This window comes from Acinonyx jubatus, chromosome B2, assembly GCF_027475565.1.
Source record: "Acinonyx jubatus isolate Ajub_Pintada_27869175 chromosome B2, VMU_Ajub_asm_v1.0, whole genome shotgun sequence".
Classification (NCBI taxonomy): domain Eukaryota; kingdom Metazoa; phylum Chordata; class Mammalia; order Carnivora; family Felidae; genus Acinonyx; species Acinonyx jubatus.
Window position 1 is genome coordinate 121,339,146 of NC_069385.1, and position 25,470 is coordinate 121,364,615.

The 25,470-nt window shown below is 40.1% G+C and overlaps 1 protein-coding gene across 5 annotated transcripts in view; it reads left to right on the top strand.

Annotated features, from left to right (window-relative positions):
• Nucleotides 1–25,470, top strand: part of DUSP22 (dual specificity phosphatase 22) — a 72,050-nt gene that overhangs the window by 395 nt on the left and 46,185 nt on the right. For 2 of the 5 annotated variants that reach the window (XR_008298670.1, XM_053223063.1), the window contains exons 1-3: nucleotides 19–267; nucleotides 13,523–13,556; nucleotides 22,459–22,541. Coding sequence is in view for 4 of the 5 variants with exons in the window: in XM_053223063.1 (XP_053079038.1) it covers nucleotides 217–267; nucleotides 13,523–13,556; nucleotides 22,459–22,541 (168 nt within the window). In the remaining variant the exon portion in view is untranslated. Of the gene's footprint in view, nucleotides 1–17; nucleotides 268–13,522; nucleotides 13,557–22,458; nucleotides 22,542–25,470 lie in introns of those variants that run through there. The other 3 variants (XM_053223064.1, XM_027040157.2, XM_053223065.1) reach the window with 2 other exon arrangements.

Here is a 25,470-nt window from a genome sequence, read left to right on the forward strand (position 1 = left end):
AACGTGTCTTTCTTTCATTTGTTCTGGTTTTGCTTACACTTTTCAGCCTTCCCCGAGGCTGGTGTTTGCTGGGCAAGGAGAGAGCCCTCGACGAGTGCCCTGCTCTCGCTCCGACCTGTCTGGTCAGGTTCTGTTCCACAGCGACTTTGACACCGGGTGCGCTTTCCCCTGGTGGGAGCGGGAGGGCGGGGCGGCGCGCCTGTGGTGGTGCTCGCGATGTTTTTGTTTTTGAGGTGCCCCCGTCTCCAGCTTCCTGCGGGCTTCTGGGTAAGCAGTCTTCCGCACCTACCCTGCCATTCTGTGTGCTCTGCGACTGAGAGCAAGCCGTGCTCTTTAAAAGCGTTGACACTTGTTCGGCGGAGACCTCAGCTGAGCTCAGAGGGGTTGTGGTTTCTTTTTCTCCCTTCCCCTTCTCTCCCAGAGTCGACTCTTGAAGCATCACCACCCACATTATTAGTAAACTAGAGTAGCTATTTAATTCCTGTTTCTCCCATATTCTTCTTCTTCTTTTTTTCTTCATGTGGACAAAGAAGTTGACAGAGACCTAAGTCCTGAGGTGTTACCTGGCAGGGGAGGGAGTTGTTGAGAAAACAGATTCAGATTTGGTTTATCCTGGATTAATATGGCTTCTGCAGCAAGGGCAACCTGTTTGGCTGTTTGTGCTGATTTTGCCTCACAGAAAATCCGTATTGGTCTCTTCTTTTTGTCTCTGTTTTGCCCCCCACCCTCTACTCTCCAGTTTCCCCAGAACCCCCTTCTCAGGTTGTGTTTTTCCTGACAATGGAAGATACCAGGTTTTAGCCCGTAGTTGAGAGTTGCCTGGGGTTCATGTCACCCACAAGGTTAAGGATTTTGTGATCTGGTACTACTGGTTTAAAGGAGAGACTTAGAAAACTTTTAAAAGTCCTCACCAAAGATAAGTACCTCTTCATAGGCCTTTAAATGATCTGCCTCCATTGTATTCCACACACCCACATCTCCACACAGACTCAGCTTTCATAGTCGGTGGGTATAACAAAGTGGCTGTCTTTCTTTTCTTTTTTTCTTTGTGCACTGGGGTCAGCAGTGGTTTGGTTCTTTCAGCTAGAGTGTGAAGTGGGATGGGGGAGTATTAGAACTCAAGGTTGGGAAGAAGAGTTCAGTCAGGCATAATCCTGTGTACCCAGTTAAGTTTTTTCACCTGCCTGTTTCATGTTTATTGTGTTCTGCAGACACAGTTTATGGAAGAACTACTGTATGATTTAGGGCTGCATATCTGAGGCTTTTGGTAACCAAAATTGTATTCCTTGTGTATATGTATGTGTGTGTGTGAGTGTGTGTGTGTGTTGGGGGAGGGGGGCAGTGATCAAGATTGGAAACAGGCTATTTCTCTCTTGGGTACATACTTGCATTATGTCCCCATTAGCACTGAAATTCATCAGCACCATGAGCCTTCTGCTTGTTAAATGAAAACGACAATAAAGGTGCTTCCTTAAATTTGTGGTCTCTTTTTGCCTTCCCACTAGTTGTAGTCATACCTTAGCTTTTCTTTAGTTCTTTCTAGTTTTTTTCCACTTGACTTCTTCACTCTCCACCTTTTTCAGCATTTAATTTGTAGTATTTTAATATTATAAGTCAAAGAACATAATACCAATAATTGCCTGAATGTTCAAAATTAATTTAAGGCTTTTCAGCAAAAACAGTCATAGTCATGATTTTTATCTTTTGAAGAAGTAATACATTTCTTGTTGTTATTATCTTAACCATCTTGTATTGTAAACAGAGCCATTATATCTAACTTGCTGTGCTGTGCTAGTTGTAAGGGCAGAGGGAGAGTATAATGGTAAATGACACAAAGGTTTTTCATAGAACCTTTGGTATAGACCAGCAATTGAACCAACGGAGGTGTTTGCCTCCATTGTCACAAGTGAGTTTCCTATGAAATCCATGGACAGCTTGATTTCCACAAGGCAGGATGCTTTTGGAGGACACAGAGCAGTGAGGAAAAAAGAGGCAGTCAGCTTGGGCAGCTGGGTTCTGAATGAAGTAAACCAACCCTGGCAGTCAGTCAGGGGTTAAGGTGTCAGAACCAGAGGGTCCTCACATCCTACCTATAATGGTAGTGCTTTCTTTATCCCACGTTTAGATGAGTAATTCAGGTTGAGATAAAAACATGCACTTGGAGAAGCATTTAGAGTGGATTTCTCTGACATACTGCTCAGTTAGAGAGACTAGATTTTTGTTTGTAATGGGACATTATAGTACTTAAAATTAATAAGACGGTATAGGAGTTTCCATCATAGGTCCTCACCCAAAAGAGTAGGAGGTTCAGACCCTTGAAAGAGCTTTGAATCAACTGGGAATTTTCAAAGACTCTACAGAAACATGACATTTTCATGCAACAGGCTATTTAGTTTAACTCTAATCTCACTATAGATGTTTACTAGATTGATCTTTAGCATCTTAGTGAGGCACTCTGCATTGTAGCTATGAGCCAGACACCTGGCTTTGAGTCCAGGCTCTTCCACTTACCAGCTGGGTGACTTTGGGTAGGTGATTTATCCTCTGTGCACCTCATCTATAAAACAGGGATGAAAACAATAGCACTTCATGGGGTTATGGTGAAGATCAGATGAGTTGCTCTGTATGGTAAAATCTCGAAATAGGGCCTGACACACCATAAACTCATTAGTGATTACAGTTTTGGCCAATTCAGAGAATCTATTTGGGAATCGTTTTAGTTGCCTGCCTTTCTCTCCTTCTTTTATGAATCTCAAACATGAAGGAAAAGAAAAGATGACTTTTCCTATTTTGCAATTAATTTGGAGCTCTGGGGAGCTTTATCAAGTTATTTTTCAGAGTCTTTAGAATTCACTCGGGATAAACTGCCATCCTAGCACAAAGAAAAGACCTCCACTAACTACCTTCACAATCAATGGAAACTAGGTTCCAAACCTAGCATTAGGAATTTAGTCATGTTACTTAATCTCTCTGATGGTCCATTTCCCACAAAGAGGAAAAGACAGACCTCCCGGGGTTATAGTCAGGGTTAGATTTTATATGCTATAGGCACATGACATAAGGCTCAAAACTAATAGATCACAAATGCTGTGTTCTCTTTCTCTACATCCTCACATCTTTAACTGGCCAGAACACAGAAGCCTCATTCCCTTAAATTGCCTGTGTAATATGCTGTGTCCACCTAACTGAGACATGATGTTTACCACACAAGAGACAGGAATGTATTGATGAGAACATCTTCCATGAGGACATGGAATATAAATAAAAACTGCTATTCTTGGAGCAGTCGTAAGAAAATCTACATTGTTTAGTTCCTAAGTTTTCTTTTGCTTTGCTCTCAGCACAGAGCCTGCTTGGATCCTCTGTCTCCCTCTTTCTCTGTCCCTCCTCCCGCTTGCATGCATGCACTCTCTCTTTCTCTCTCTCTCTCTCAAAATACATAGATAAATATATTTTTAAAAGATTTTAAAAAATAAAATGTGGCTAACTGCAAATGAGATGTGATTTAAGTTTAAAATACACACCAGACAGTACAAAAATTGTAAACCATTCTATGAATAATTTTACATATTGGTTACAGAAATAAGTTTGTATGTTGTATATTATAAATATTATGAATATATATTCTGAATATATTTCAGTTAAGTAAAATATATTATAAAAATTGATTTCATCTGCTTCTTTTTACTTTTTATGTGACTACTAGAAAATTTTAAATAACGTGTGGCTCACATTGTATTTCCATTGGGCCACCACCGTGGTAAAAGACAGAGGGGTAGGGCTATCACAAAGCCTGATTTGGGGTATTTCTACCACTCTGCTGCTTCATGAGTGTGATCTTGAACAAGTCACTTACTGTTTCTGAGCTTCAATTTTTTTACCTCCTTCAATTCATAGAGACGGTGGTTAGCTTATCTAGTTTTATTTGCTCTAAAACAAATATGATGATACCTCCCCCAGATACTACCAAGATTCTTGAGAGAAGCAAATGAGAATTTATTAGAAGACTTTCCTGCAAACTGTAAAGTACAAATATGCACTGCTATCAGTGTTCTTAGATTTGTCCCATTAATCGTTATAGTGATAACATTGGTTTAGGATAGCTGTATTCTGCTTAGGAAGATAAGGGAGTATAGTTGAGAAAGGAGTTTAGTTCAAGGGGAAAAGATCAAAGACATGAATATGCCTCCTTAAGCATATGGCAGGGTTCCTCAACTTCTACACTATTAACATTTTGGACAGGATCAATTTTTGTTGTGGGGGCTGTCCTATGCATTGTAGGAGGTTTACCAACATTCCAGGCCTTCCACCCACTTGGTGCCAGTTGCCCCCTTCCCCCATTGTGACAACCAAAAATGTCTTCAGGTATTTCCAGGTGTCTCCTGGAGGGCAAAATCATCCCCCATTGAGAGCCACTGGCCTAGGCTTCTCCACTCAGAGGAGAAGGTGTGTGTGACTTAGGACTAGATTGTTATCAAAAGGTGTAATAGGGCCTTAAAAGTTGAGAAGCTCTGTTTTTGTATAGTAAGGGGCTGGAAGGTTAGACATCCTTGTGCTATGAGTGCCACTGTTTCCATGTGACAGCACCTGACTTGGCCACCTTCATAATTTATTCATCTGTTCATCCCCCTGTTCATCATATTATATTATTGAACACCTGCTGTTGTCAAAGCACTGTGCTAGAGCCTGTACTGGGCTTCTTGTCAAAGACAAGAAGACCCTGCCACCTGGCCCCAGGCAGCTTACAAGAGGAGTACCTCTGCAGGAGGTGAATATACCATGTACACAGCCTGTACAGATAAAAACTGCTCTATGCTGGTAATCTCTGTCTTTGGTCCTCTGTACTACCTTCTGGATATTTTTTCTTTTCAACATTATATTTTTATTTTGTATTGAAGGAAAGATGCTTAAGGCAATGTTCTAAGTGCATACGAGAGTATTCTCAGTTTCTTCCTTTTGTAAATGCAAACTGGTTAAGTCCATGGCCAAATGGCATTAAGAAAGTGTGTGAAATTTAACCCTTCTGAGAATCCACCAAAACTCTCTCACTTACTCCTGGCTTTGAAACCCAGAAATTTCTGACTTGGGAAGAATTAAGATTCTCCTACCCCCCACGACCTTGTACTGCTGCCTGATCGGGAATTTTCTCTCTTAAATCTGTTTGGGTGGTGTTCTTAGACTCCATGGCATCCTGAAGCACTAAGAGAAATGTTTAAAAAATAAACTCAAAATATTTACTGCCTTAGAAGTAGTATTATTTTGTTCATAAGTGCTTTTTTTTGTGGCTAAGGATTTGGTTTTATGTATTTCTGTATGGCCAGTGTTAGTATAGTGTGGGTGTGAACAATATTGATGAAGAGGATCCATTAACCATGGAAAATATTTAGCATGGTCTCAAAGTATTTCTGCAAGAGTCTGCCTTCATTTTCTATTTGCAGACAGTCTTTTATCAGAAAACAAGAATCTTTTTTGACTAGTGTAGTGCCAGAGAGCATCTTCTCTTGCAGTTCATGCTATGCTCCATCACCTTTTATTATCTCTTCATGTGCCAGACTCTGTGGCAGGCTTTTGAGACAGAGTAGGAAACACAATAGAGACCTCCTTCAAGGTCAATCAAAAAAGCAAGCAAATAATAAAATAATTTTAAGTTCTGATAAATAAGATAAAGAAAATAACAGAGTGGTGTGATGAAGGGTGTCAGGGAGTTTAGTGGTCAGGAAAGCTGACCATCTCAGGAGCTGTCATCTCATGGAGTATCTAAATGACAAGGAGCCACCCAGGTGAACAATGAGGAAGACCATTCTCAGAAGAGGGAAAGAACAATTATTTTCCAGGAGGCCCAAAAATGATTAGGACCAATCTAGTTCTTATTATTTTAGAGTCATAGAACATTCCCAAACTGCATATACACACTTCTTTCCTTGGTCTATGCTTTTCTTTCCTTCCAGGTGGTAATGATTTTCATGTGCTTTGCGTTCTTGCTTCTGGCTTGAGCTCAGACTTCATGAATTGACTGATTGATCAGCCACTTTGTTCCAGATGAACATTCTGCTCCTCCATGATCTCCTCTACAAGTCATCTTTATGCTGGAAAATGATTGTATTTCATTTTTCTCTTTATCTGTACTTAAGGATTACCAGCAACAAGTGGATGGGTCAAATGTTTTGAGTTTCAAGTTTGAATTACGAAGCTGACTGGAGTAAAAGTTTAAATATTCATGGGGTTTTTATTTTTCTTGAAAACAAAACTAATTTCTCTTTCTGCCGATGGCCAGTCGTGTAGCCTTCCTTTATCTTGTTGTGTAATTCTATATGGAAGAAACTAAAGAAACTGGGATTGAGCTATTCACTTTCTATTTACAGCCCTTGAAACACTAGTTTACTCTCCTGGTCTTGAAAATGGAGTTAAAAGTTGACTGAAATAGCTCTGTCACCTCTTTGCATATGTAGAATTTAAGAAACAAAACAGATAAACATGGAGGGGGGTGGGAAAGGAGGCAGACCAGCAAACGGACTCTTAACTCTAGTGAACAAACTGAGGATTGCTGGAAAGGAGGTGGGCAGGGGGATGGGTTAAACAGATGATGGATGTTAAGGAGAGCACTTATTGTGATGAGCACCAGGAGTTGTATATAATAAGTGATGAATCACTAAATTCTACACCTGAAACTAATATTATGCTGTATGTTAACTGAAATTTAAATAAAAACTTGAAAAAATTAAATCATAAAAGTTTAAATGCATGCAAAAAAAGTGCATCTTAAATTATTTTTAGTAAATTGGCTGTTTGATTTTGGTAAATTTAAGCCTTCCTCTGCCAGCACTCTGCTCTGGCATCCCAAAGGGATGCCACTCTCCTCCAACACTGGCCCCTGTGCTTCTCCCTCCCAATATTTAAGGTGGGTTTTTTTTTTATATAGTTGATAACAGTTGAAAATTGGGCTGTTTCCCTTAAAACCTGGATGCTGGAATTGGGGGTCCCGCTCTGCATCTTTGTGTGGTCACAAAGCTATGGGGAAGTTTGGGTAAAAAGCATGCATGGGGCTGTGGCTGAAGACATAGCAACCTGAGTTCGTGAAGGTCTCTCTTGAAGTGCCAGATTTAGGTTTCATGGTGATAGATACTTGGAACCCTGAGAAGGTTTTAATCTGAAGAGTTACATACTCAACTTTGCACCTTAGAGGGGAGTTTGAGGATTCCTTTTGAGGGACAAGTCCAGAGGTAGGGAGATCTTTAGGCAGCTGTTACAATAAGCTAGAGGAAGCTGAACAAATGTACTAAACAGAAGTTTCAAGAGGAGCAAATAAATTGGGGAGCTATTAAGGAGTAGAAGTAAGTGTTTAATGGGGTGCTAATAGAGTCCAGAGAAGGGAGGAATCTCTTGTCAGAGTGATCTCTAACTGATTCTGGGAGTGCCAATGGTGCTGCTGTTTACAGGGTGGATAGGACTTTGCTAGTCTGTGACTTGCCTGAAGGTCTGTGCAGCTCATTTGCATATGTGCATTTTGTATGGGTTGAAAGGCCTACATCAGGGGCTGTGGTTGTAAGCAACACAAGCCAAATGTGGTTGCTTTGGGTATAATAGGTAGGATGGCCAGGAAGGCTGGAGAACCAAATTAAGGCTACCCTGCCAGAAGCAGATCCTAGAACTTGTCTGGGGAGAGCATTTCTAGGGCTACCCAAAGATACTGCTGCTGCTATTGTTAGGCTCCAGATGTGCTACCAGCCCTGCTGCCCCTAGTGTAGGAGAGAATGCTCTGGGTTATCTCTGGTTTCCAGTCTGGAGCAGATGTGGAGACCTCTTGCACTTAGGTCACATTTCCATGTCACAGCAGCAAAGACAAATGAAAGTAGATATCTGGGTATTTGCAGCTTCTGTAGTAAAAGCGAGGCTGTGCTTCCCACCACTCTAAAGTGGGTGGTGAGGGGGATTCCTCAAACATAAGAAAGGGCTTCCGTGGCTAAGAAACCAATAAAATAAAATAATTGTCCATTACAGTGTTTATATTTTTTTTAGTATAGCCAAGGGGGATGAGGGACCCCAAATAGTGGGGACTATTTCTCTGTTTAAAGAGAATATTGAGAACAAAGAAATGTGACATTGCAAGGCAGGACCAGTAAGGGGTAATAGGAAAATGGGGGTTACTTGACTTGGCTGCATATTAGAGAGAAATAGGGAAAATCCTTCAGGGGTAAGTTGGAACCATCCTGTGGAAGCCAAGTTGAAATTTTCAGTTAAAATTCAGTTTTGGAATAGAAATACCACATGAGCCAAGAATTCTACTATTGGGTATTTACCCAAAGAAAATGAAGACACTAATTTGAAAAGATATATGCACTCCTATGTTTACTATACTTAATGAAGTATTAATCACAGTAGCCAAGATATGGAAGCAACCCAAGAGTCATAATAGACAAGTGGATAAAGATGATGTGAGATCTATCTATCTATCTCATGGAATATTACTCAGCCATAAAAAGGGACAAGATCTTGCCATTTGCAACAGCATGGATGGACTTAGAGGGTATTTTGCCAGTTAAAATAAGTCAGAGAAAGACAAATACCATACGATTTCACTTATATGTGGAATCTAAAAAGCAAAACAAGTGAATAAGCAAACCAAAAGCAGAATCACACCTATAAATACAGAGAAAACACTGGTGGATGTCAGAGGGGAGGTGGTGGGGGGGATGGGCAAAATGGGTGAAGGGGGGTGGGGAGTACAGGTTTCTAGTTATGGAATGTGTAAGTCATGGGGATGAAAGGTACAGCATAGGCAGTATAGTCAAGGGTATTGTAATGGTGTCATATGGTGACAGATGTTAGTTACACTTGTGAGTGTAGTATAATGTATAGAATTACCAAATCACTATTTTATACACATGAAACTAATGTTACAGTGTGTATCAACTATAATCAAATAAACATATTTTAAAAAATAAAAATAAAATTCAGTTTTGGCTTTCTTTTTCTAGAAAATAAAGGGTTTGCTATGAAACATCTAGAAAATGACCCAGTGAGAATATGACATTTAAAAATTAATTTGATGGGACAGAGAAGTTAGTTCAATGGATACTACTCTAGCCCATATATGAACTGAGGCTCTGATCTGGGGTGGTCGCTTTGGGCCAAGGAGCCAGGACTGTTCTGGGAATTTGTAACTCACTGGGGAGAGAGAGGCATTAAGGAAGAGAGAGGGAGGTACTGTGGTGGGAGTAGCCTCCAGGTTTTCACTCTGGGTGACTGGGAGAAAGTGACATCATCAGGAGACTTGAATTGATAATGTGGGTGGGAAGATAATGTTTGGTTTTAGATAGCCTTGCAGGGAGTGGAAGCCAGACTGGCGTTGGCTTCTAAAGGATGGATTTAGGAATCATAAAACTGGGGCACTTGGGTGGCCCAGTCAGTTAAGAATCTGACTCTTGATTTCGGCTCAGAGCGTGATCTTGCAGTTTGTGGGTTCGAGCTCCACATTGGGCTCTGTGCTGACAGTGCAGAGCCAGCTTGGGATTCTTTCTCTGCCTCTCTCTCTGCCCTCTCCTGATTGTGCTCTCTCTCTCAAAATAAATAAACTTAAAAAAAGGCAATCATAAAACCATGGCTCTTAGAGCAAGGAAGAGAGGTGATCTCAAGTTCTTGCTTTATTTTATTTAAAAAATAATATGAAACGTCTTTATTTTAGAAGAGAAAGTAGTAGAAGTACAAAAAAGAAAAGAAAAACTGGGCCATAATCTTTTCCCCAAATAACCCCTCTTGACTTAAAAGAGTAGGGGCACCTGGGTGGCTCAGTCAGTTAAGTGTCCAACTCTTGATTTTGGCTCAGGTCGTGATCTCATGGTTCATGGGATGGAACCCCATGTTTGGGTTGTGCTGTTAGCACAGAGCCTGCTTGGGATTCTCTGCCTCTCTCTCTGCTCCTCCTCTGCACATGCTCATGTGCGCTCTCTCTCTCTCTCACTCTCTCAAAATAAATACACTTAAAAAGAAAAGTAAATTGAAGTAATGCTCGCATGAAGTTAGACCATCCAAACCATATAGAAAAGTGCAAACAGCAATACAAAGTGGCCCTACCTGGACCCTCCCCACAGTCCCCAGTGTTCCCTTTACAGAGGTAAACATGATAATGAATACATTGACTACATATACAACCTTACCTTTCCTGTATTTTTATCATGACATTTCCAAGATATGTTAAATAAAAATATATGAAAAGATATTGCTAATGGCTACACACATCTTAATCATTTTAGTGGTACTTAATCTAGAGCCCTGAAAGCTTTCCATGGCTGTCTGTGTCTGCTGCATGCAGCCTGGTCCACAATCTGGACCACAGCCTCCTGTTCTTCCTTCTGTGTCTCTGCCTCCCTCATGTTCTCTCCTGGTGGATATTGGCCTTCTTTCTCTCTACTGGCAGTTTCCGTTGCTCCCCTGCCTGTCCTTCCCTCTCTCGTGGCCCACTACCCTTGAACTGCAGGTCTCCTAAGTGTTGCTGCCTCCTGGAAATCTTTGGCAATCCCAGAGTGGTCAAGTCACCTCCTCTTTCCCTAGGCAAGGAGTTCCACAAGGGAAGTAGGCCTTTGGCAGTGCCATATCTCTCTCCATCACCCCTATATCCTGAGTGCTAAGCATGCTGCCCACGTGTGACCAGAAATCAGTAAACCATTCATCTGCTGTTATATGTTCTGTGATTTTTGGCAAATACACATGCTTATATTATAGTTCATTATAATTGTCCATTTTATGAATCTGGAGCCATTTGTGGTCAATGTTATAAAAGAAAAATTATTCTGACACTTATTAAAAGTGGTAAAGAAGACCTTATTTGATGCTATTGAAATAGGGGGAGGTACTATTGCAAGTGACAGAACTCAACTCCCAATACAACAGGAAAAAGTGGGGATTTCTAGCCAACAGGCAAGTTGAGGGAAGGATGGAAAATTACTGAAAAGAACTTGATTAGGTATAAAAGGTACGAAATGAGCTTGACTGGATATAAAGAGTGGGAGGATTCTTACTAAACAGGCTTAGCAGGATTCTTTGCCAAAACTGGCAGTCCACAGATGAGGCCTAGTCAAGAGGAAGGCTCAAAGGAGCCTAACTGAAGTTTGGTCAAGGAGGAAGTCATTGGTACTATCAGCCAAGAGAGCCATGTGACGATTATACCCTTTAGTATCTAATGTTACCTCCTAATAAAGATAGGAGAGACCCTGTACAACAGGAGATTACATATGAAAAAGCTCTATGCAGCCAAGAGCTGCCAGAGACTATCAGTTTGATCTATCTCTAAGATGAACTTGTATTGTTCTTATATTTTAAAATAGGAATAATGCAGTATTTTCTCCACCCTTCCTCCCAGGAGAATCCCAAAGACTGATTATGTTTCAAGAAAGACCTGTCAAATGTTTTAGCTCCTTGGCAATGGATGCTGGTGTTTTCCCCTGAGATACTGTTTCACATGTTCCTGGTTACAGATCTAACCTGGCTTGCCTCAGTGCTGTGACTTCAGTCATGAATATAACTGACCTCTCAGTCCCTAAGGGAACTCTCCAAACTCAGTGAGCCATGGTGATCACACATCCCCATGCCCTGATCACGTCTGGGTCTTGCCTGTTGTCCTGGAGTACTATTGATCCTTGAACAACACAAGTTTGAAATACAAGGGTCAACTTGTACAAGGATTTTTTTTTTTTACAGTACTGTAAATGTATTTCCTCTTATTATTTTCTCAACATTTTCTTTCCTTTAGCTTACTTTATTGTAAGAATACAGTTTAATATATGTACAACATGCAAAATATGCATTTATAGGCTATTGGTCAGGCTCCCAGTCAAAAGTAGGCTAAATTAGTAGTTAAGTTTTGGATAAGTCAAAAGTTATTCATGGATTTTCAACTTTGTGGATGGGGTTGATGCCCAATATCTTCATTGTTCAAGGGTCAGCTATAGTAATAAATTATTTTTTCCTTCTCACAAGTATCCCTATTTGGTCGCTATGTTCTGTGGCCCCTCAGCTTGGCAACCTCTGTACCCCAGCACAGAAGCTAACCCTAGACCTGTATTGCTGTGTTCCAGCAGGCTGCCTTGACAGTGACACAGTACCTTCTGCCTGCAGTGACTTGCACAGATGCTATCAATTTTTAGCAAGGTAGCTGGTTGTCAGGAAGATGCTCAAAGAAATCCATGCATGTGAAGAATATTACTACATGCTGCTTTCAGCTTTCTTGGTGGGAGTGGATAAAAATAGGGAGTGTGAAGCAAATGGAGCTGAGGGGTGGTGGAGCGAATGGAGCTAGGGTGTGGGGTGGTAGTACTGACAGGAGGGTGTCACCAGGGCACCAAGGGTCTGCAGTGGCCAGTATTCTGTATGCATTTGAAAATCATGTCAGCTTCCAAAAGCAGTGTCTGTATTTGGATTTCAAACTCTTCATACAAAGTAATGCCAGATAAGAATTAGCTTTGTATTTTGCAAAGTGGGGAGTTGTGTGTGAAAAACCCTGCCCTGGTTCTTATCTCAGATTTACTGAATCATTCTATATGGCAGCTGGGGCTGGGGCTTGTTCATAAATCTGAATTTTTAACACCTTCTGGTGATTCTGATGGATTGTCTTGTTTGAGAACCACTGCCTTAGGAGAAGTAGACATTTTGGAGCAAACGTATGCTTTTGTTAACCTGTGCATTTATTTCTAAATGCACAGTTGATTCATTCATTTAGTAGTTCTTTATTGAATAGTAATCATGAACCAAGCCCTGGGCCAGAAGCTAGATATACAGCAGTGAGTGAGAGGACGTGTTTGCTGTCCAAAGAGCTTTCTAGCCAGCAGAGGAGACAGACCTTCATCTAGCAATACCCTGTGACATCATCACTATAAGGGGAATACCAAGGACTGTGGGTGCTGAAACTGGGGCCTACCCCAGACTCTGGACTCAGGAAAGGCCTCCCCAGGGTGTGAGTCAGAGCTGAGACCTGAGGGATGAGGAGAGTAGGAGTATAGCTTCCAGACTTGGAAAGAGCATGCACCAAGATCTCAGCAAAGGGAGGTTTTCTGGAGCTATGAGATAAGTGGGGGGGGGGGGGGGGGGGTATTTACAGTGTTATGAGAAAAGGAGGAGTAGAGGGGGAAGGGTAGGGAGGAGTGGTAGACAGCTTGGATTTGGGCCCCTTTGGTTTGGGGCTGTACTCTCAGAATGCTAAGGAGCATTGCAGGGCTTAAGTGAGGGAGAACATGCGGCTCTCTGTGAGGATCTGTGGGGGGATCCTGGTCTTTAAAGTCCCATGAGCTGATGGGTACCAACATGCAGCTATTCACAAGCTATTTGAGCAGGCTTTCTAGTGGCTGTGGGCAGGGTCAGAGCCCTGGAAACAAGGATGCCCAGTCATCTATGCTGTCCATATAGGAAGGTGCCGGGAAGTGGGCATGGGAGGCAACAGGCCTGGGCTATGCTCCCACTGCTGTGGTGAGGGCCCAGCCTCTGTGTGCTTCAAGTCTGTAACACTCACATTTGATCTGTGTCTCTCTCTTAGATCCTGCCTGGCCTATACATTGGCAACTTCAAAGGTGAGTTATCTTTTATTGTTGTGGTAACATACACATAATATAAAATGTGCCGTTTATACCATTTTTAAGTATAGACTTCAGGTGACATTAAGTACATTCATATTGCTCTGCAACCATCCATTTCCAGAACTCTTTTCATCTTCCCAAACTGAAACTCTGTGCCCATTAGGCACTATTTCCCCCACCCTCAGCCCCGTAGAAACCACCATTCTACTTTTTGTCTCTTTGAGTTGTACTGCTTTAGTGTTTGCAGTGTTTGTCCTTTTGTGTCTGGTTTATTTCACTGATCATAATGTTGATTCATATGGTAATATGTGTCAGAATTTATTTCCTCTTTAAGGCTACATATACCTATATAGCCTTAAAAATATACATATATATGTATATATATTTTTTATGTATACATATATGTGTACATATGTATACATGTATACATATATACATATATGTATATATATGTGTATGTGTATGTATATATGTGTGTGTATATATATATATATATATATTACCTTTCATCTATTGATGGACATTTTGGGCTGCTTCCACCAAAGGTGAGTTTATTTCTTAAAAGATCAGCTTGAAGCTTCTCAAGCATGATTGAGTGAAGGTGTCGACTCAGTTTATACAAAATCTGATCTGTACGTAGCCACCACCTTTGTCCAGGCCCCTTGCTGGGACCTCATACTTGTGCTCAACCCCTTAACCAATGGCTGACAGAGTGGTATGGGGCCACATAGGTTCCAACTTACCTTTGATCTTCATTTTAATTCTGCATGCTTGCTGGAACATTATTATCAAAAGAAGATGGCTAAAAGGCACATTTAGCAGCCATGTAACTTATCTATAATCTTTTATCACTTTTGTTTTCTGGTTATTGTTAATACATTTTCAGAAACCTGGGAAAAATAAGTGGTAATTTTATCTCTGGTAGATTATCCTATTCTTGTGTTGACTTTTCTTCTTACATATTTCTCTGCATCTTGTTCTATGTGTATTGATTCACTGTTAGCTACTGACTTTTTTTATGTGTAGCTCATCTGTCTCAAAATGCTCTTCAGCAGTAGAAGGGTGAACAGGCTTTTGTGAGTTTCCAGGGAGGGGCCTAGTTCCCCTTCCATGTGATGTTCTGAGTGTGTTTAAGTGAAGACACTGGTTCCTTACCACTGGAGATATGTATACTTAATAGAATGGAGTAGACCTAGGAAACTTGCAAAAACAAGCCTGCCTGTTGGAGAGAGCTTAACCTCCTCAGAGGGCTCTGCATTTCCTCCCTCCTGGAGCAAACCAGAATACATTCCTGTCTGTTTTGAAGTTGTTGCTTAAATTTGAGTTCAAGTTCAAAATGACTGTAAAAACAATCTTTTTTTCCCCCAATATATTTTAAATTACTTTGATGTCATAGGAAATTAACCATTAAGATAATTACTGAAAATATGCATAAAGGAACACCTATCTTTCATAGCCATATGATGACTATATCCACAAATCACTTAACTGTGAGATCCCATTACTGTATATCTATTTCCCTGTGAATCTGTATCAGGTTTTCTCCCCCCAAACAATTCTGCACTAGTAAAAAAAAATGCTATAGCATGCTATATTTACTCACCAAAACCATCAAAAAAGACTTAGCTCTGTAAAGTAAATCTTGCTAAAGTGGTACATGAGAAACCAATAAAACACACATAGGGACAGCCCAGAAAATTTTAGGTTCTGTACCCACTGATTAATAAAAATGCCTCAGGAGAAACCACATTGAATGAGAAAATGCACAATGCTGCTCTTTTTTAATTCTCTGCATAATGTTTATTTCCTTCTCTTCTCCTGCCAACAACCCTTTTGGCTCCTAGTGCTGTTAATTGACCTCAAAGAGAATTGAGCATAGGGAGCTGACAGCTGCTAATTGCTACTAGAACATTTTAAAAATAGTACTGGAGTTCCTAAATTAGTAAGCTTTGTAGTTCTGAAAAAGCAGCAAGTACTTTGTGGTAGGTAGGCGGTAGTACTGGAATACATTAAGAAGCAACTATCTTTTGGGGTTACTTAGGGAGTTATTAACTACTTTCATAAAGAGAGGGGAATGTCTTTGTGTTTGAGAACAGAGTTTAGGATAAATTGTTAGAAGTAGAATTGCTATGTGAAAGTGTTTACAAATTACAAATTGTAATGAATACCAACCCAATTAAGTATGTCTGCCAACAGTTTATGATATTTTTATCCTTATTCATAGTAGGTTACTTTCTTCTAGAAGGTCATGGGCGCATAATTACAGGGAACATTTAAAACTCTTTGTACTATGGGGTGCCTGGGTGGCTCAGTCGTTTGAGCATAAGACTTCGGCTCAGGTCATGATCTCATGGTCCCTGAGTTTGGGCCCCACCTTGGGCTCTGCACTGACAGCTTGGAGCCTGGACCCTGCTTCAGATTCTGTGTCTCCCTCTCTCTCTGCCCCTCCCCCATTCATGCTCACGCTCTCTCTCTCTCTCTCTCTCTCTCTCTGTTAAAAATAAATAAACATTAAAAAAAATTTAAGCTCTTTGTACTAAAATCTATACCTATTTTCTAAGTATTCAGTGTCACGGGAATCCCTCATAGTTCCTGGATTCTTGCTGTGGGTTTTACCCATTAGAGATGTCTACACCAGCCCATACCTCTCCTGTTCAGATGGTTGATATTTTTTCATTGTCTTCATTTATTCTGACATTAGTATGTGGCCGTTTTTTATTCACTCATTAATTCACCAAACATTTATTTAACACTTACCAAGTGTAAGGCTTATCTAAAACAAAGGAATAATGATACAGTGAATGGACAAGAGGCTGGAAGGAAGTGTTGCTCTCCATACAGTTGCCTGTGAATTAATTCATTAATTTCATAAACATTTTGCAAGTACCTAATGTGTGTGGCACTGTGCTGGGAGTCTGACGTGAATGTACATTTTGGTCCTCAGTGGTTCAAAGTCAAGAGGAGTAGGTACAGAACAGGGGAGTAGGTCCTACCATGGAGAGAAGCTGTGAGGCAGTCTGCCTTGGAATCTGGTTACCCCCCACCGCACACGAGCCAGATGTTACCCTAAGACACATTACACAGCCTAGACACCAAGGGGGCTGTGATAAGGATGAACTAGACAGTGCAGCTGATACACTCCATTCAGTGTCTGGCACATAACTGGTCAGCAAGTGTCAGGCTGTTCTTGCCCTCTCTATCTGTGGAATAGGAACCATACACTTATTTCAGGATGTTGTGGAAAGGAGATAGAGCTCATAAAGCACCGATGCCATGGCAGGTGCACAGTAGGTATTGATCATTGTTAGCTAGTAAGGGTGGAAGACCAAGGTGAAAGGATCATGTCTGCTCCTGGAAAGTGAATCCAGCTGTCATAGGTGCTTTAGCTTGATGTCTCATTTGTCATTTTCTTCTCTTTTTAAACTACAAATAACACATGCCTACTGTAACACAACAACCAATACAAAAATGTATAAAGAAAAATTAATGGACTTTTTTTTTTTTGCCTTTCTGAGAGATCTTCATTGTTTTACAGCATGGATTGGCACTGCTACTCAGGCCTTGGTTCTAATGGCTGTGGTCTCTTCAATCCAATCATTGAATGGTCTCCTGTCCTGGCTCCTTCCTCCCCTCCTTCACTCCCCCATCTCTTTTGCCTCTCTTCCTTTCCTTACCTTTCCTTCCTTCCTTCCTTCCTTCCTTCCTTCCTTCCTTCCTTCCTTCCTTCCTTCCTTCCTTCCTTCCTTCTTTCCAGTGTGATCCTTTACATGTCACCCAGAAACTTCCTCCTTTTTCTTTTTTAACTTTGCAACGAATCACAAATGGTTTTCCAACACCTGGTGATTTTTCTACCTAGAGAAAAACCCACAAACCAACCCAGCTTCTGGAGTCTGGTCTTTGATGAGGTTCTCTCAGTTGAGGTGTCTTTGCTGAAAGCTGGCTCTGCTTAGAAGCTAAGAGGGAAGGCAGGAGTGGAAGCTTGATGAGGAGCTCCAGGACAAGAGGCTAGGGTTATCTGCTGCTTTACAATTTGGCAGATCCCAAAGTGGATGTGAACTGACAGAGGACATGTCCTTGTTTGAAGGTGTCCACAAACTTCTAGAAATGTGGGAAATAAGCTCACACCTTATGTGTGTGCTGGTTATGTACATAGAGACATGCCTGAGGTCTCAGAGCCTTTGTTCTGCGTCTGCCAGTGAGAGTGGCCATGGTTCCCAGTGGTAGTTCCCCAGTTGTTCAGATAAGGCTGACCTGGTGAACACTGATCTTTGGTAATCTGCTGTTAACTGAGCCTAAGAGAATCAGATGGTGAGTGATGAGTATCAGGTGGTAGAGCAAGAGCTAGAATTCAGATGTCTTCGAAATAAGCATGTATTTGGAAACATTCAATGGTAATGGAGATTGAAGCCCATACTGCAGCCTTGAAACTTAATCTGGTCCTAATGATAATAATAATGATGGCAATGATGACATTTACTACATGTCAGCCAAACACTATTCTAAGCATATTATTTAGTATTTCCAGCAGCCCTTTGAGGTGGTACTCTAACCATTTTCCCACTTTAAAGGTGACAAAAGTGAGGCATAGAAAAACTTGCCCAAGGTCAACACCAATAAATGTTAGAGCCCACATTTAGTAAAGAAGGGAATAGGTAGGAACTGCCCCATTTTGGCCCTCAGCCCAGGTTGGAAATGTATCCACTTAAAAGTTGAACTCACTAACAGCTAATTTATAACTCTAGAAGTTATTGTGACATACAATAATTTGTAACTCTAGAATTCATTAAATTTCACAGTGGGAAGTAGAACTACAAAACAGATCAGAATCACTTACCCACCACTGAGCAGATTCTCAACTTGGAAGGCAAAAGTTGTTTGGGAAATGACTCAGAACATGGCTTGGGGATCAGGGTCAGAGCAGAGGGAATTGGGCCCTTTTAAAACAGAGACCTTCGCTCTCCTCTTCGCTCACTCATCCTGCATGGCCATGCTTTTGAGTCCACAAATCAGTGTAGCAGGTACTCTGAGTATTGGAAAGGCATTATCAAAGAAGTTCTTTCCTGCCAAATGTCTGTTTCTCTAGAGTGCTTGTGATAATGGTGTTATTTTCTAGTGCTTCTTCCAATATATTTTTGTTAATTTTTAAATAAAATCAAAGACAATTAGAGACAATTCTGCTTGACTTTGATGGACTAGCTTATTTCCCATGGCCACTCTGGCATTTTTCACATCTTAGGACTGGTTACCCCTGTTCATCTTCTGTATCAGTATAAGATCTAGAGCACTAATTCCCCTTCCTTAAGGAAGCATGTGGCTGCCACTTTACCTTTTGAAGACAGCATCTTTCAGGAATCCACATGTTCCCTTAGCAAGGTCTTACCAGTGATAGATGGGATCTTCTGCTGAGGGAATGTGTAACAGCAAAGGAGAAAGATCAGGTAGGTGTTTCTATTTCAGTGCTCCCACTATGTAAAAATGACATTTGCTTCTTCTGAAGTCCACATGAAGCCTCAGGGGGGTAAACAGAAGCAGGTAGCAAGAGTGGGCAAGAGTCCAGGGGTCAGGGGAGATGTTGAGAGAGAGAGAGGAAAAGAACATAGTTAGCTGTTTTACCAATGAAGGATTGACTGTTTTACTTATTAATGTAATTTATGTTGAATTTTGTGAGTAGTGTTTTTTTTTTAAGTTTTCTTTTCCTGATTATAGAAGTAATGTAGGCTCATCAGTCAAAATAAAATAAAAACTTTAAAAATCCAAATGTGATAGAAATATGTTAAATAGAGTGAAAACTTCCCCAAACTCTGCATCCCAGGGTAACCATGGTCAGTGTATATTCTTCTAGATTTTTTTCCATGGGAATTCTAACTTGTAATCATCCAGTTGGCATTATTAATGCTATTGCATTAATAATGTTACATTTGTGATTGCAAGTGGCTGTGAGTTGTTTTCTGGCTTAGAAATGGCATTAAAATGGCATGCTACAGTGGGGAAGGGACATCATTGGCACCAAGTCATAGCTCACTCCCTGGAGGCCCTGCAAAGCTCCATATGTACAGGGCACACAGTCTTCTGGGTTTCTTATTCAGATGCATGTTCTGATCATGTAGTTAGGTAGTGGGCCTGGGAGTCTGCATTTCCAGCAGGTTCCCAGGTGATGCCATGCTGCTGCTTGACAGACTCTGGTTTGAGCAGCAAAGGACTAAGTTCCACTCTTTTGATTTTGTGCCCAAGGAGAGCTGGTGTGAAACTTCATATGCATGTGAGTGGGCTGATAACCCCATGGTCATGTCTTACAGCTGCATTCACAGCTTGTTACCACAGTGCCTATGGTTGTAAGTAGTCATCCAGAACCATCAATAATTTGTAGTCCTAAAGAGTAAGAGTTCCAATGTCATCATCCAAAAGTATTGGTTAGGCAAGTGCTCTCAAATAGTTAGAGCATGTGCTTATGGAATAAGGTAATCCCAGAGTGGTGTATCAGTACAGACGGCACTATAATAAAACAGAAAGCACAAAACAAAAGGAACATTATTGTCTAAGAGTTGCTTCTCCTTTCTTTAGAGCCCAACAATCTGTTGTCTCATATGTGGTGTCAAGTGGTTCTCTGTATTCAAAACAGCATACTTTTATTACCAAACCACATTTTTTGTTTATTTTAATTTGTGTTATAAAAGTATATTTATGAGGTAATGAAAATGTTTTAAAGTTCGATTGCAGAGGCACCTGGGTGGCTTAGTTGGTTAAGTGTCCGACTCTTGATTTTGGCTCGGGTCATGACCTCACAGCTTATGAGTTTGAGCCCTGCATCAGGCTCTGTGTCGTCAGTGAGGAGCCTGCTTGGGATTCTCTCTCTCCCTCTTTGCCCCTCCCCTGCTCTTATTCACTTTCTCTCAAAACAAAGAAATAAACTTTAAAAAAATGTCTAAAAAAAGTTAGATTGCAGTGATGGTTCAAAAACTCTGAATATACTAAAAACCATTGAATCATATACTTTAAAAGGGTGAATTTGTAGCATGTAAATTATCTCAAGGAAAGCTATTTTTTAAAAAAGGAAAAGTATATTTAAACAAATATTTAAAATTCAAATTCTGGGCAGAATCAGAATCCAGAAGATCCTGCCCTAGAGTGTCAGGAGGCTGCTTTGAAGCACTCCACCAGCTGCTCTGTATTGTCCCACCCTGTATTGTCCCACCTTGTCTGGGCTCTTCTGTGAGCACCCAAAGCTCTAGCTTGATCTTGCTTTACCACTGGCTAAAACATACATACTGGTGGTGATTGGAAAAATTGCATGTTGGTGAGAATGTGGAAGCTGACTGCCAGTGAGATCCTAAATGATTCTAGTTCCTATTTAATCCAAACTCACTGATGCCAAAACTTGCGATAGTTGGGGGCAAAGTGGGGGATGGTGTTTGGAATTGAATCCCCCTATGTTTGGTGTAGATGGCTGCTGTGTAAATCTGAATTTGAAACTGGAGATGGTTGATTGATGAAGAAAACCTTAAAACCAGCATTTTAGTATTACTTTTAAAGATTTCTTTTCTGACTTTATAAAGTGGTGCATGTTTATGAAAGTGCAAAATGTTTATGAAAGTGTTTCAGTCTCTACATAATCATCAAGGCTTATGAAAACTGCAGATTCCTCAGCCTTGCCATAGACCTTGAACTAAATTGGAGCCCCGAACAAGCCCCCCAGATAGTTCATAGACATGTTAAGTTTTCAGAACCAGTTATGTTGAGTATACCAAAAAAACCCAAAAAAACAAAAAAAAATATAAAAAAATATTAAAACACAGTAATTCCATATTTTCAAGATTATCAGTATTAGAGCTAATTCCTTGTAGCAATTTTTCCATATATGTGTTTGTCTTTATCATGCTTTTATAAATTGAGCTCATATTCTACTTATTGTTTGGTACCTGCATTTACACTCTGCTTAACATTATATCCAAAGCATTTTCCCATATCATTAATATTTTCCAGAAACATGAAAAACATTTGGCTTTCAGTCTTTTTTAACTTTCTATCATTTTACCCTGTGTCATTTAAAAAAGCTTGTCCCAGGTCAGGACATGGGCATAGGGGGAGCTGTTTCTTGGTGGACCCGTTTTGTAGGTTAGCAGAAGGGTTCCAACTTGAGGATATTCATTCAGTCTTTCTTCTACCGCATTAGATAGGAGCATTAGAAGAGAATGTAATTTGGTGTTTCCCTAGTTTCATACGCAAATAATTTAATAACCAACTGGTAACTTATGGACAATTCTGTTTGAGATTTCCAGAAAATGTTCCATTTTTACTTTGACCCTGAAGTGAATTGTAGGTGTAAAACACAGTCTTATCTGCATTTAAACCCATCCCTGCCTTTAACATCAGGGTAAAGTCATCCCTAGCAGATTCCTATATGTTACATAGTGAGTGGCTCTTTTGTATTTGATTGTAACTTAGATTAATTATTAAGAGGTAATTTTTTAATATTAATATATATTAAACAACTTTATAGTTAATATTTCATATAAGACCAACCTGAGGGTCTACAATTTAACAAATGGCAACTATGAAATGACCTCATAGTTTCACTTCCCTTAAACAGCAACAATCATGATTACATGATTCTAAATATAAATATAAATCTACATAAATCTAAATATATTTCAAGTTTTAGGTGACCACTTTGTATCAAAAAAATCTGCCAATCACAAATAAGTTTAGTTATCTGCAAAATACATTAAAGCAATTCCTAAATTTTCCTAGATATAGATTATTCTAGATTGGGTATGGCCAATTATGAAGTTTCAAGAAAGAAATATGCAGGTCATATTGTATTTTTTCCTGGCTAAACTTTAGGATTAATTCATTTGCAGAGAAGAATAAAATGCTCATGTTCTTTCTTCTATGACAGATGCCAGAGATGCAGAGCAATTGAGCAAGAACAAGGTGACACATATTCTGTCTGTCCACGATAGTGCCAGGCCTATGTTGGAGGTAAGGGAGAGCTACGTGCATTTATCTTTATTTGTGTTTCCTGGGAGTGCATAGGACATTAGTGAAGGCAACTACCTTCTCTCTGACTCCATGTGCCCCTATTCATGTTGTGTACCTGTGGGCATATTAATTTTGTTTCCAGGCCATATTTGTGTCTATGCCCTGTCTGTGGCATGGCAGAAGAATGTATTCTTTTTCTGATTATACTCCTGCTACATTGCTAGCTTGGCTTTCTTCGCTAAATACCAAAGAATAAGTTGATGCCGCATTTACCTCCAGATGTTAAAGACATTTAAAACTCATTTGCATTCTTTAAAAAAAAATTTTTTTTAATGTTTATTTATTTTTGAGAGAGAGAGCATGTGTGCGCAAGCAAGCGGGGGAGGGGCAGAGAGAGAGAGACATAGAATCTGAAGCAGGCTCCAGACTCTGAGCTGTCTGTCAACACATAGCCTGAAGTGGGGCTCAAACTCACGAATCGTGAGATCATGACCTGAGCTGAAGTCAGACGCTCAACCGACTGAGCCACCCAGGCGCCCCTGTTTGCTTTGTTTTCAATATTATCCTTAGCTTTAGAATCCAAAAAAATTCAGCCTGCTCATTTCCTGATTTTTTTTTTTTTTTTCCCATTTGAGCTCAATTATCTACCATTTACATTTAAGGACAAAAGACAATGGAAGATAAATTGTCACTGGAGATTTTCCAGGGCTTCTGGTACAGGGACTATCAGTGTAGAAGCTCTTGTTATGGCTTAGGTTTTCGAGTAAACAGGGTGTGTCTGCCTGTACACTAATTCCAAAAGCACCTTCACATCTTCAATTTTACCCTAATGGATGGTTTGAGCTGTTGGCCAGGAGTAAAATCTACTTCTATTTTTTAGCCTTGACAGAGCCCAAGTTACCTTTTTTTTTTTTTAGAAAATAATACATGTGTGGTTGTGACCCATAGGTGTTCTTCTATTTTAGGATGGGGTATTGTAAGGGGAGGGGTTACTTGTTATGGAAGAAATAATCCTAGTTCAAGCTGTTTTCATTTAAATTCACATTATGCAAGAGCAGGTAACATACCTTTTATTTTAAATTTATTTTCCTTATCAATTAGAGCTGCCAGATTTCAGTTAGTGTAAAGACATGAGAACATGGTATAATAAGTAATTCTATTAAATGTTATAGTACCAGAGAACCATTGATGGTGAACAAACCTCTGTTCACTTCTCCAGATCTGTGAGTTCATACTTCCTTCTGTTGTTTCAGCTCTGGTTTTTTGTTAAGGTGCTATAATTTGTGTTGCAGCATGATTTTATTGAAAACAAAACAACAGCACATCATTTTTTGGAGATTAACAGTTCCTTTGAAAATAGCTACTCTGTTTCTTCATCTGTCAACAATAGTTTTATATTTAAAATATAGCCAAGCTATGGTCAAGATAATAAGTTAAACACAAACTGGTCATGACTGACTTCCTCTTAAATCACAAGATGAGGCTTGAGGTTTCCTTTATTTTAATAAATTACATAGATGTTCTTTCCACTCTCATCCTCCGGGCCTGCCTCACTACTTTATACTTCATATAATGGAACACATTGCCATGCGTGAACACGGCCCTTAAATCTGTTCACATTGTAACTTCTGTCCAGAACCAAGACCCGCACGTTAGAAATAAAAAAGCTCTGGACCTTTTTTGTCCAATCTCCCCCACATTACATGTGGGAAACAAAGGGCTAGAAAGTAAAACAGGTTGGATTATAACCCAATATAAAGAGACACTCTTTGTGTAAAAACCTCAGAGCTGTGGGAAAACTGTGTTTCCCCATCAGTATTCTTTTTCATTCCCTTACCTCAGTCTATAAGGACTGGCTTGGGAAAAAAAAAAAAAATTCTGTGCCTTTTCTTTAGAGGTGGCTTGTATTTAGCGACATCCTATTGTAGTCTTTGAATGCTGTTATTTACCTCAGCTTGATAATAAGTACTTTCCTGTGATTTAATATTCATTAAGAGTTAGACCATCATTTTATAGCATAATATACTTTAATGTTTCTCCTCTTATTTTGTTCAGTTTTAACTTCACAGGTAATTAATAAATACATTCCTATAAAAAAATTAAAACAGTAGTCTCTCAGTACAAGTGGGAAGAATCAGTCACCAAAAGTTATTTCAACTCATGTGCTCACATTAAGTTACTGGGATACAGGAGATTCACTAGGGTCCCAGAAGTTGCAGAACTTTGTTTAGCTCTCTGCCTGGTGCATAAAGGGACTCTTGTGTCTTAAATTGTAAATTCAGTTCCAGAAGCCATGATCTTACCCAGCCTGAGATGAATCAGGGAAATTGTTTGGAGTTGGTAAATTGAGGGATGGATTTTATTCTTCAGCAGCTCTGTGTTATGCTAGCCTTGATCATTGGAGAGAAGTAGAGCAGGGATGAAAGTGAGAGGGCAGGTTGTGTGCAGAGCCAAGCAACTGCAATAAGTTGAACCCCAAACTGGTAAGAAGCCCTAATATAAGGTGAAGGGATAAGGCATAGGAGACGAGACAGCTGGGACCTCCTTTGTGATCTGAAATCTTCAAAGCATGCATGTTTATTGAATGGCCCCTAACTTACTCTGGGCAACACTAGTCTGGAGCTGGTCTGAGAGTGGCAAGGTTGTTATTATTGAAAATCGGAAGGGTTTCAGTGCTACTAATTCCATGCAGGAGTTTCCAAGCCCTGCTGCCATGTAGCCACTACACTGTAAATACTTCTTTCGTTCATTTCCAACAAATATTTGAATGGGTTTAAAAGCATTTGGTGCTTAGCATCAAGTATCAAAGGCTTTTATAATCTTTACGTATGCTCTTATTGTAATGGAAGCTAAGTGAAAGAGGGTAGTCATATTGTGCAATATGGTTTCTAGTACAGAGCTCATAGGTCAAGGGCTTTGTGAAGATTCT